The sequence below is a fragment of the Nerophis ophidion genome, linkage group LG11 (assembly GCF_033978795.1).
Source record: "Nerophis ophidion isolate RoL-2023_Sa linkage group LG11, RoL_Noph_v1.0, whole genome shotgun sequence".
NCBI classification, from domain to species: Eukaryota; Metazoa; Chordata; class Actinopteri; order Syngnathiformes; family Syngnathidae; genus Nerophis; species Nerophis ophidion.
In genome coordinates this window covers 33,271,600-33,284,574 of record NC_084621.1, presented here as the reverse complement: position 1 = coordinate 33,284,574, position 12,975 = coordinate 33,271,600, and the positions used below count along the sequence as shown (strand labels likewise).

The 12,975-nt window shown below is 39.6% G+C and overlaps 1 protein-coding gene across 2 annotated transcripts in view; it reads left to right on the top strand.

Annotated features, from left to right (window-relative positions):
• Positions 1–12,975, top strand: part of nr4a3 (nuclear receptor subfamily 4, group A, member 3) — a 48,504-nt gene that overhangs the window by 1,695 nt on the left and 33,834 nt on the right. Inside the window, exons 2-4 of one of the 2 annotated variants that reach the window (XM_061915699.1) lie at positions 1,207–1,359; positions 1,997–2,078; positions 10,920–11,761. In XM_061915699.1, coding sequence (XP_061771683.1) covers positions 2,015–2,078; positions 10,920–11,761 — 906 coding nt within the window. In that variant the 5' untranslated portion in view covers positions 1,207–1,359; positions 1,997–2,014. Of the gene's footprint in view, positions 1–760; positions 960–1,206; positions 1,360–1,996; positions 2,079–10,919; positions 11,762–12,975 lie in introns of those variants that run through there. The other variant, XM_061915698.1, reaches the window with a different exon arrangement.

Sequence of the window (12,975 nt, the reverse complement as noted above, 5' to 3'; positions counted from 1 at the left end):
CAGCTACACTTTCCATATTAAAGGTTAAAAAAAAATATTTGGGAATGTCCAGCGGGCCTGATTGAAAAGCTTAATGGGCCGCACGTGGCCCCCGGACCTTAATTTGCCCAGGTCTGTACTACATGATCAACTCTAAAAGCACACCAACATCAATACAAGCCAAATATTGTATTCAAACGTTCAATATTGGAAGTTTTTCTCATTCCAATATGGCCCTGAGCCCTCTTCCAGGCGTTTAACTTTATGTAAAGAACAGCGGTGTCCAAATGGCGGCTCGCGGGGCCACATTGTTCTATTTGGCCCACCAACGTGTGATGCATGGTCATGCTCTTTTAAACTCGCACAATCAGTGATTGCATGTCCAACAAGTTGCCATCCATCAAACGTGATGACCTCCACTACTCACTTCATGTGCAGCTGCATGCTTAAAGTCACATTTTCACTTTGGCCCTTGGAGGAAAAAAGTTTGGGCACCCCTGGTATAGAACTAGGATTCATAAAATTTTAGTTGCAGGGCAAGCCACTTTTTAGACACCTAAAGTCTCCATAAATTCCCATTTAGTGCCTTTAACTGCAGTATTAATGCTGAAAAATCTCATAAAAGTTTTCATGCTCACGTATAAGGTGACCCAAAGTCCAAGAAATACTTGGCAAGAGGGCGCCTGAGTGTGTGCTTGTGTGACAGAAAGGGGGCGCTGTACAACCTACAAATCCAGCGTGCATTGCGCGTCCGGCTGCAGTGAGAGAGAAGCAGCTGGAGGTGCGCCGTGCACCGGAGCTCCTTCTGCTGTGTGCATGACGAGCACACATACAGAAATATACATATATACATACATACATATGTCCCAAAAAAAATACAATTATAGGTTAATGCTGGATGAAGTCACAGCAGAAGAAGACCTGCGTAGCGAGCAGAAGCGATGACCTGCAGGCTTTTATAAAAGTCCTCACTTGTTTGGGTTTGTATTATTTTCCAGCTTAAAGTGAGTTTTTAATGCAAGCTTTAATAATCGAAATTTGAAAAGTTTTTGGGTTTGCAATGTGATTTTTGGAATTCCTCCCCCCTGCTGTTTATTTAAGGTCAGTTCTAAAACTGCACCCAGGCGAACATCAATGAAATGCCATTTTGTCAAATTAGAGCACTATAGGATATAAGCGCAACGTGCATGTTTTGACTATTTTAACCAGAAAGATGTCCCCCTGCAGACACAGGTTCGGAAAAGAGCTCCGAGTCCCGGCGATTGGACCCTTACCCTGCCGAGCCCTGCCCGCTCCAGGATCAGCCCCGTCCCGGCTGGAGCCACGCCACCCTTCACGCCCGGACACCCAGCACCATTCAGCGCGAAGCTCTCTCACCAGGTAAGCAAAACTTTTGGATGTCTTCCTCCCAGCACACCCCCTTGCTCTGTCTTGATTTGTTTCCCTACAATATGTATGCCTTCAGAATAAAATCCCAGCCTTTATCACAGTGGTTCTCAAATGGCAGGTACGTGTACCCCTGGGGGTACTTGAAGGTATGCCAAAGGGTACGTGAGATTTTTTGAAAATATTCTAAAAAATAGCCACAATTCAAAAATATTTTATAAATATATTTATTGAATACTACTTCAACAACATATGAATGTAAGTTTATAAACTGTGAAAAGAAATGCAACCATGCATTATTCATTTTTGTGGACATGTTCCATATTATATGTTGTCATTATCTCTTTTTTCAACCTAAAATGCTTTGCTCTGATTAGGGGGTACTTGAATTAAAAAAAAAAAATCACAGGGGGTACATCACTGAAAAAAGGTTGAGAACCACTGCTTGATGTATATATTTATGTATGCATTTTTACTCTCATTGTCTGCCTTGCATGTGTGTGTGTGTGTTTTATTTTCTGTGTTAAACCTCGCAATTCAACTGCAAACAACCCCCTTTCAAAAAAAAAAAGTGGTTTTTAATTGTGTTGTATTGATGTGTGCAACCTCCATGTTTTTATGTATTTGTTAGATCTATGGCATTGTGACAATGAACAAGCGCACTCAGTTATTGGAACAGCTGCAGTTTGTCCAGTTGAAATGCACACCTCGAGGTTAGAGACTGTCTATACCTTCATGCTATCACGCTGCTGCACAACTTGGGTTGTCTATCGTCTTGCTTACACACACACACACACACACACACACACACACATACACATACACTACAATTGCACACACACTCACTTGCATGCAAGTGCAAAACAACCCAAAATCTCAGGGTGGTGTTGGAGTGTCAAAGGTGTTTCTTCACATTTGCTTCTATAGTTGTGTAGTGTGCATGTGTGTGTGTGTTTGTGTGTGAATGAAGGCACTAAATTGAAGCCCAAACCAGAATGAAGCCGTTTTACTGGTTCCCCCTGAGATGCTGGCGTATGTTTTTGACAGAATAATAACACGCGGGTTGATGTTTACATCCTTAACACCACCCTGACCAGCAGGAATGTGTATTTGCATACACACAGACACACATATATCTAGTATATACTTAAGCCCCTGACTAACAATCAGTTAAAAGTAAACTGTCTTGTTTTTAGTTTGTAGACAAGACCATAAAGCGATATGACAGGTGCAGCACTCGTACGCACAATCCACTTGAGGCTCGACCTTCTGGCACAATTCTTCGCCAGCCTTCCCTCCTATTTTTTTTGCAGTATTAAACAAGGCACTCTGCACCACAAGCCTCACATTTTGCCACAAATATATTTTCCTTGCATGTAAATTACTTAATTGTTTTACATTATTCTTAAATTAGTAGATACATTTCCCCATAATAAATATTGGTAATGTTATAAATGGCATCACAGTGCATCACATAACCACACACAATTCATCATGTCCGAAAAGGAATAGAATGAAGCGGAACTTTTTTAAATTCTGCACCTTTTCCACGTTGCAATAACCGATTGTCACGTCCTGTGTTTTACAGTATCAGTTCACAAATATATTTTTTCAGCGTATAGCTGTCAAACAATTGCAAAAAGAAGTCAAGCCCTGTCAGGGATAGTCTATCACTGAAATGGCTTATTGTTTACGTTATCATTTTTCCTTGCCTGGGCGGGAATCAAACCCTAACCTTCTGCCGTGAAAGGCACAACCAGGGGATTCTAAACACGCAGTAAATATTCTTCATGAACCCGTTTAATGTGTTGCCATTGCATTTTTCCTCTCTTATCTATTCCTTTGTGGCTGTATTTACATAAAAGTATCATATTTTTAAAAAAAGCTAAAGAAAAAGCACGCTTGTAGTGTAGGTATTTGTTCATATTTGTTTGGCTCAAGACCTATTGTAAATATTGTATTGTCATTTTATTAACATTCAAATTGAAAAAAAAAATCGCCAAAAATATTAATTGGAAGCGGGCGACATTCAGAAATTGTGTGTTTTACTCTGTAAAAAAATCTTCATTGTAAATTTTCCAGCAAACTGCTAGTGCATTACTTGTTTGCAGTTTACAGTATTTTACTGTGAATTAAAAGGATAGCGTCATTTGTTGTGATGTTACAGTGCATTTTTAATGTAAATAAATACTTATGTTTACATTGTATGTTCATAATGATTTGGAGTGAATGAGAAAGTGGAAAGGAAAATGTGCCTTTCACAACACAGCAGGAACACAACCAATGTATACACTAAATATTGTTCTGCAAGGTACTAAGTTCTAACTCAATTCGAGGACATTATAAACCTTTGCTTCTTCCTGCTCCTTCTCGGACACACACCATGTTTTTGTTTTTATTAAATGTGCTTTTAATATCACTATTGTTTTTGTAGTTGACAATATTGTATTGGCAATGCTTTTTTGTTTGAATTGTGTAGATTTTTTTCTTTTTGGAATGTTGTGTTCGAAATTAATTAACTCAAAAAAAAAAAGACATTACAGCGGTGATGAGCAAACTGCTCAGTCAGCAATAATAAGGCCGATGTAAACAACAGCAATACAAGTGTAACACAAATTGTAGAGGTAAACCGAGCTACTGGATGCTGACCACCTCATGCAGCTACTACTGTCATTCATCTAAAAAAATTAAAAAGTACATCGGGAGGTTGCCTACAGCCACAGCTTTTTTTTTTATTAGGGGAGTTAATTGCAGTTCATTAAATATAGTCGTTAATTGGAGCATATTTGATTTTTAGAAGTAGTAGCTTGACTTGGTTCGTCCTGTCTTCTTGTTGAATATGTTTCGTTTCTTATATTGAGACAAGTTTTTAGGTGTGCTAGATGGCGTTTGACCTTCTTGCCATAAGTGAAAGCTAAAACATTGTCTAACACGTTTTTCTTTTTTTTTTAATCATTTAGAATAGAATTGAATAGAAAAGAGTTTTATTGTCATTATTACAGTGAACAGGTTCAAAGAACAACAAAATCGGAGCAGATCCCCGAAAGTGCATACACAATAATTTGGTAATATAAATAGTAAAAAAATATTTAAAAAAAAGATAAAAAATAATATATGTATCTATATACATGTATATAGCCAAACACATGCACATATCCATACATATGCATATATATATATATATATATATATATATATATATATATATATATATATATATATATATATATATATATATACTGTATATATACATATATATATATGTGTATATATATATGTGTATATATATATATACTGTATATATACATATATATATGTATATATATATATATATATATATGTATATATATATACATACATACACACACACACATATGTATATATATATATATATATACACACATATATATATATATATATTTATACATATACACATATAACATTATTGCACATTATAGTCCCAAAAAAATAAATAGACATGACACATGAGGACATGACATTTATTCATTTATTTCAGGCAATTACAAAAAAAAAAAAAAAATACGAGGTAGACAACACATAATAATATAAATTAATATAATGCAAAAGGTAACGTACAGTATGTAAGCATGATGATCCAGTTTTGCCTGAAAGGGAGTGGGAAGAAGATAATTTATTTAATCCCACTCCCAGTTTTTCATTCAGTGATTAATACATTGAGTTTCACTCTTACTGTGTTTAAGGATTATAATATAACTGTTGTATCATGGTGGCATTACCACCGGTAACAATAATTAATACACTGTAACAATGATTTTTATCAACAATGTAGGAACATAGCTACAGAGAAACCAAACATATGTTTTGTGTATATCTGCACTCCTTCTTGAAAAGGGCTTCCAGGTTAGCGTGCGCTTGACCTTTGGCCTCTCTTAGGGAGCATAAAGACGTTTTCAATATGGATATAAAACTACTGAAGCCATCTACCCACCATTAACAGTGTGTGTAAGTGTGTGGGTGTGTGTGTGTGAATCGTACTTTTTAAAAAACAAAAAATGTCCTTTAGGAATAATGTCTGTTAAAGACCGTGCCCACTTCCTCTGTGATTAACACTGATGTCGGGTGTCACAACTCTGATCTTTTTGTGTCTTTTAATAAGTGAAATTTAAGTGGCCTTTCCAACGTGGGGTTAAAGTTGTGTAAGTGGATGCAAGTGTCTGTGAGTGCTTTACCCACAGCTCGCCTCATACTTCCCTTATTTGACGCACAAACATGACGCGCCGCCAAACGGGGGCTATTACAGCAGAAAGTGTGCATGCGGGCGTCTGTGGCAGTGTGTTGACTGTTCACGCTCATTCACAAACACGCGCGCGCGCACACACACAGACACACACACGCACACACACACACAGACACATAAGTGTATGACGTAAAAGAGAATGACTATGTCCGGATTAAATCAAGAGGATGACTGGTGTCTGCTTTGGGACTTTGCTTTACCGTGTGTGTGTGTGTGTGCGTGTGTGTGTGTGTGTGTGTGTGCGTGCGTGTGTGTGCGTGCGTGCGTGTTCTTGTATTTCTACCCTTCTTGACACATCAACAAGGAAAAGTAGCTTCCATATGAGGACCGGTGAACAAGGTAGGACATAAATCATGGTCCCAATACAGAAAAGGATTGCATCTAATAGAGAATGTCTCATTTGCACCCCTGGTGGTGAAATCTATCAAATTTAGGGTGTTTCCTAATTTTGCCAATTAAAATTCAGGTTATTATTGTAATTAGAGATTTCCGATAATATCAGCAGTCCGATATTATCGGCCGATAAATGCTTTAAAATGTAAACGTAAAGTAAAAGTAAAATTTATGACTAAAACGCCGCTGTACGAAGTGGTACACGGACGTATGGAGAAGTACAGATCACCAATAAACCTTAAAAGCACTGCCTTTGCGTGTCGGCCCAGTCACATAATATCTACAGCTTTTCACACACACACAAGAGAATGCAACGCATACTTGGTCAACAGCCATACAGGTCACACTGAGGGTGGCCGTATAAACAACTTTAACACCGTTAAAAATATGGGCCAAACTGTGAACCCATGACAAACAAGAATGACAAACACATTTTGGGAGAACATCCGCACCGTAACACAACATAAACACAACAGAACCAATACCTAGAACCCTTTGCAGCACTATTCCCTGCTACCCCCTACACCCCCCGCCCCCCAATCTCGCCCACCTCAACCTTCTCATCCTCTCTCAGGGAGAGCATGTCCCAAATTCCAAGCTGCTGTTTTGAGGTATTTTGGGCACGTCCAGCCGGTAAGAGGCCAGGGGGAACACCCAGGACACGTTGGGAAGACTATGTCTCCCGGCTGGCCTGGGAACGCCTCGGGATCCCTCTGGAAGAGCTAGACCAAGTGGCTGGGGAGAGGGAAGTCTGGGCTTCCCTGCTTAGGCTGCTGCCCCAGCAACCCGACCTCAGATAAGCAGAAGAAGATGGATGGATGGATGGATGTTTTGAGGCATGTTAAAAAAAAATGCAGTTTGTGACTTCAATAATTAATATAGCAGTGCCATGTTGGCATTTTTTCCATAACTTGAGTTGATTTATTTTTGAAAACCTTGTTTCATTGTTTAATGCATCCAGCGAGGCATCACAACAAATTTGTGTTAATTCCACGACTGTATGTATCGGTATCGGTTGATATCGGAATCGGTAATTAAGAGTAGGACAATATCGGAATATCGGATATCGGCAAAAAAGCCATTATCGGACATCTGTAATTGTAATATTGCCAACATTTAAAAGTTGTCTTATAAAATTGTGACTTTTGTCGAGTAAAATTACGTCTCTTTTCATAAAATTGCCAACATTTTAGGCTTTTCTTGGAAAATTCCGACTGTTATTGAGTAAAATTCCAACTTTTATCACAACATTGCACAAATGTTCAGTTTTTCTTTTTGACTTGCGTTGACTAAAATTACAAATTTTTCAAAAATTCTAAGTTCCATCCATCCGTTTCCTACCGCTTGTCCCTCTTTGGGATCGTTTTCTTGTGAAGTTCAAACTCATTTTTCACAAGCGTTTTTATATTTGTATAGTATTTATTTATTATTAATGTTGTAAACACAAATTTCTATACATCTAAAAAGGGTCGTCTCAAGAAGGTCTCAAGAAGGTAACAAATACAAGAGTGTGTGTGTGTGTGTGTGTGTGTGTGTGTGTGTGTGTGTGTGTGTATACGTGCAAGCATCCAGCACCACCATGGGGTTCCATTATTATTTGATGAAATCTGCTTTGCCATCTGACTAACCCACGCACACCTAGGACACAAAGTTGCAGGGCTTTCTTGGACTTGACTAACTCTAGGTGGAGAATCAGCATTGTGTGCTCCATGGCAGTAGCAGCAACCCTGCCCCCCCCCCCCAGCAACCCCCCCCCCCCCCCCCCCCCCAGCAACCCCCCCGACCCCTACACCCAATTCCCGCCAGACCCAAACCCACCCAACCTCCAGAATGCAGAGATTTGTTCTAACTAAACTGTGCATTCCTACGTTGCGTTCACACTTTGGTCGGGTCAAAAACCAACTCTGGTGCTGTTGGTGTGTTTCATTTGGTCCAAACCGTTGCGTACCAAACAACTGGGCCGAGACCGGTGTTAACTCCGGTGCACTAGGTGCACTTTAAAACCAGCCAAAGACACGCATTGGTGTTGAAATCCAGGGCCACCCCTCCCAATATGCAGATCACCCACCTATTTGACATGAGAATGTAAAATATCAATGAAGGAAAGGTCAAAGGTATTCGTAGCCCTTTTCTGCTCCGTCACCGAAAAAAAATTATTTTCCTCCCATCGGGTTAATTCTGTAAAATAAACATTGTAGGTTCGGTCCCCAGCAGGTTGCACATTCATGATACATTTGCGATGATGCAATAAAATAACACATTACTGAACAATTCAATATGTTTTTGTCCAAAGCCTGCGTCAAATTTAATTCAAGTAAATAAGATACAACTTGTTTCCCATTCACAGAAAAAAAAAAAGTGTGGCAACAATTCTGTCAATTCAATATGTTTTAGTCCAAAGCATGCGTCAAATTTAATTCAAGTAAATAAGATACAACTTGTTTCCCATTCACAGAAATAAAAAAAAAGCGTGGCAACATTTCTGTCATTTTGTTCTGCTGAGGGCGACAATTGAGCAATTTCTTTTGTTGAGATGACAGCAAAAATCATGTAGAAATGACAAATATGCGGAAGTGATGTTTTTCTGCTCGGTAGAACTCTTCTAAAGTATATTTTGGAAGTCCATCCATCCATCCATCTATTTTTCTGCCGTTTATTCCCTTTGGAGTCTATCTCAGCTATAATCGGGCGGCAGGCAGGGTACACCCTGGACAAGTCGCCTACTCATCACAGGGCCAGCACAGATAGACAGACAACATTCACACTCACATTCACACACTAGGGCCAATTTAGTGTTGCCAATTTAGTGCATGTCTTTGGAAGTGGGAGGAAGCCGGAGTACCCGGAGGGAACCCACGCATTCACAGGGAGGACATGCAAACTCCACACAGAAAGATCCCCAGCCCGGGATTGAACCCTGAATACTCAGGACCTTCGTATTGTGAGGCAGACGCACTAACCCCTCTTCCACCGTATTTTGTGAAATGTAAGCTGGTTGGACAACCAAACAAACTAAAGATGATGAACTCATGAGAATAGTCCTCAACTTACTGTAGGACAGTGGTTCTCAACCTTTTTTCAGTGATGTACCCCAGGTGAACATTTTTTTAATTCAAGTACCCCCTAATCGGAGCAAAGCATTTTTGGTTGAAAAAAAGAGATAAAGAAGTAAAATACAGCACTATGTCACCAGTTTCTGATTTATTAGCAAAATATTGCTAATTTGTAGTGTTCTTTCTTGAACTTTTTGGAAAAAAATATATAAAAACAACTAAAAACCTGTTGAAAAATAAACAGGTGATCCAATTATAAATAAAGTCCACAAAAAAATCTAGTGGTCAACACTGAATACTGCATAGTTGCATTTCTTTTCACAGTTTATGAACTTACATTCTTACTTTGTTGAAGTTATTATTCAATAAATATATTTATAAAGGATTTTTTAATCGTTGCTATTTTTAGAATATTTTTTAAAAATCTCACGTACCCCTTGGCATACCTTCAAGTACCCCCAGGGGTACGCGTACCCCCATTTGAGAACCACTGCTGTAGGAGAACAACAAGAAGTCTGGAATAATAAACATTCAATGTTACATTTGACACTTGCATTTATTTTCATAAATCATATTTATTTTCATTCTCATTTACTTTCTTAACCTATTTACTTTATTTTGTATTCATGAACATTTGTCCCTTTTTTTTTTAACATATGTCCTTTTCTTTCATCGCCACATAAGCTGTCCACGTTTTTCTTTTCTCTTCCTGCAGACAAAAGTAATTTGTCACTGAGACATGAAGAAAAGGGGTAGGATAAAATAAGCTCTGCTTCTTCCTACTCCTTTTCGGACATGTTGAATTGTTCAACCGTGATGTGAAAGGAGAAAGAAACATTTGACCCAGCCATAGGACATTAGACCTTAGGACATGTGTCGAAGTCCATCTGATTAGGTCCTTATTTTATGTCAGTGGTTCTTAAATGGGGTTACACGTACCCCTAGGGGTACTTGAAGGTATGCCAAGGGGTACGTGAGATTTAAAAAAAAATATTCTGAATATTTACAAATATATTTATTGAATAATACTTCAACAAAATATGAATGTAAGTTCATAAACTGAGAAAAAAAATGCAACAATGCAATATTCAGTGTTGACAGCTAGATTTTTTTGTGGACATGTTCCATAAATATTGATGTTAAAGATGTATTTTTTTGTGAAGAAATGTTTATAATTAAGTTCATGAATCCAGATGGATCTCTATTACAATCCCCAAAGAGGGCACTTTAAGTTGATGATGACTTCTATGTGTAGAAATCTGTATTTGTAATTGAATCACTTGTTTATTTTTCAACAAATTTTTAGTTATTTTTATATCCTTTTTTCCAAATAGTTCAAGAAAGACCACTACAAATGAGCAATATTTTGCACTGTTATACACTTCAATAAATCAGAAACTGATGACATAGTGCTGTATTTTACTTCTTTATCTTTTTCTCTGATTAGGGGTTACTTGAATTAAAAAAATGTTCACGGGGGTACATCACTGAAAAAAGGTTGAGAACCACTGCTTTATGCAAATGTTCTTTTTGGTGCCGTGACAACGGCTTTCACCAAAGTATCTTTAAAAAAAAAAAGTATTCCAGTTTTGGATCGTACCAGAGTACCGAACCACAAGTGTGAACGCAGCCTCTTCAGAGTTGTTAATATTTCACGTGCATGTGCGTCCACAGCTCGTAGTCACTTTAGCGTTGCTACTGTGCCGCCATCTTAATTAAGTGATCTCTATTCTAATGACCGTTGGCGTACTAATGTTGTAGAATGGCATCGGTGATGTGGCCTTAAACGTGACACTAAACCTCCACGTCTTCTCTGCTTCCCCCGCCAGACATGCCCTGCGTGCAGGCTCAGTACGGGCCCGTCCCCCCAGGCTCCGCCTACTCCGGACAGTCCTTCGGCTACCAGGGAGACAGCTACAGCTCTGACCTCATGACCTCCGACTACACCAAGCTGGACCTGGGCGGGGGCGAGATCTCGGCCGCGGCCGCCACCACCTCCCTGCCCAGCTTCAACGTCTTCGTGGAGGGCGGCTACGAGCCCAAGTCGTCCTGCCTCTACCAGATGCCCCCGCACAGGCCCGTCATCAAAAAGGAGGAGGAAAGCTACCCGACCGCGCCGCAACTGGAGGCCCTGTCCTCCTCTGCCATGTACTTTAAACAATCTCCCCCTTCAACCCCGACCACTCCCTCCTTGCCACTACAGCCTGGCACCTCCTTCCTGTGGGAGGAGCACTCCTTAGCCCCTCCGTCGCATCCCCACTCCATGGGCCCCAACCTGGACACAAGCGGCCTCAAGTCCCCCCGCTTCCCACACTTTTACCAACACTCGCCGCCCCACAGCGGGGGCAGCATAGGAGGCTACGAGGGTCTCTCAGGGGGCCTGGTGCGCACTTCGTCCTCCTCTTCCTCCTCCTCGTCCTCAGTCTCCCACGCTCACGGCCCGCCCCTGGATCAGCAGCCCATGTACCAGCTGCACCGCGGGGCGGGGGGCACCAGCCTCACATTCCGCTCCCTGGCTCTCGGCCCCTGCGGGCCCTTGCTTGGGGACAGCCTGCCCTCGCCGCCGCCTCGCGGCCCCCAAGGAGAGGGCACCTGCGCGGTGTGCGGGGACAACGCCGCCTGCCAGCACTATGGCGTCCGCACATGCGAAGGCTGCAAAGGCTTCTTCAAGGTAACACAGAAGCAAACGCACACTCAGCACTTTTTGGCAAAACCCGCACTTCATTTAAAGCAAATTGGACTCCAACCACCCCTCCTCTAGACCTCGCACCCCACTCTAAATTATCCCCGGAGTCATTATGAACGCACTGAACGCCCACAGGGGTCGTCTCTCCCGGCAACCGAGTGGCCAAAGTGCGTGCACAGTTTTTGTGTGCGTGTGATTTATGTGAGAACACACGCTTTCGCTAAGACAACCGAGACAAAAATCCCTCCACGCTTTCACGCTCAGCCACTCCAGGTGAAATATAGTACCGGTATTTAAGGAAAAGTATTCTCTGCTGCCTTTCTACGTGTTTTCAATCTTACACTTCTACTCTATATGAGTCAGTATAACACATATCCCACATACCATGTGACCACACACACACCCACACACACACCTTGCCAGAAGACGGTTTTTAGTCACAATCACTTTTACTTTTTAATGTATAAGACATGCAGGAAGCGCCGCGCGGCAAAATATTTATGACACTCTCAGTATGACGCAGATGCACACACAATAAAGCTGTAATTCATTGAGGGTACATCCAAAGTACGCAAATCCGCCATAAATATGAAAATTAATCTTAATTTAATTCATTGTGTTATATTATGCAATTTTATATCTATTTCAGTTATTTAATAATATTCTTGTATTTTTACTTAATTGAGACTTAAGCAGATAATAGGAATTCATTATCCTTCTTTTCACTTATTTTACCAATTTAAAAACTAATTTAAAACGTAATGTATCATAGTTTTATTTAATATGTTGTATTAATTTGATATATTGTTTGTATTATTATTTTTGTTAATTTATATTGTTTGGATATAGAGTCACAGCAACCACATACAATAGAATTATATTGTATTCAATAATGTTTAAATAAAAAACAATTAATATTTAATTGTATGTATTTTTTTACAAATATAAAAAGTTATTTAAAATGAGTTAATTTAAACTGAATATAGAAGGTGGATGGATGGAGGAATATTTGTATTTAATAAATGTATACATATGCTCTGTATTATTATTATTAGTTTACTTAGTTTGTCACAGCAAGCACATATTTTTGAATAATCAATTTTGTTGGCAGGAATGAATGATCAGCATATTTCCATAACTTTACTAATTTAAATATTTCAATGTAATATATTTGTATACAGTCCATTATATTTATTTGA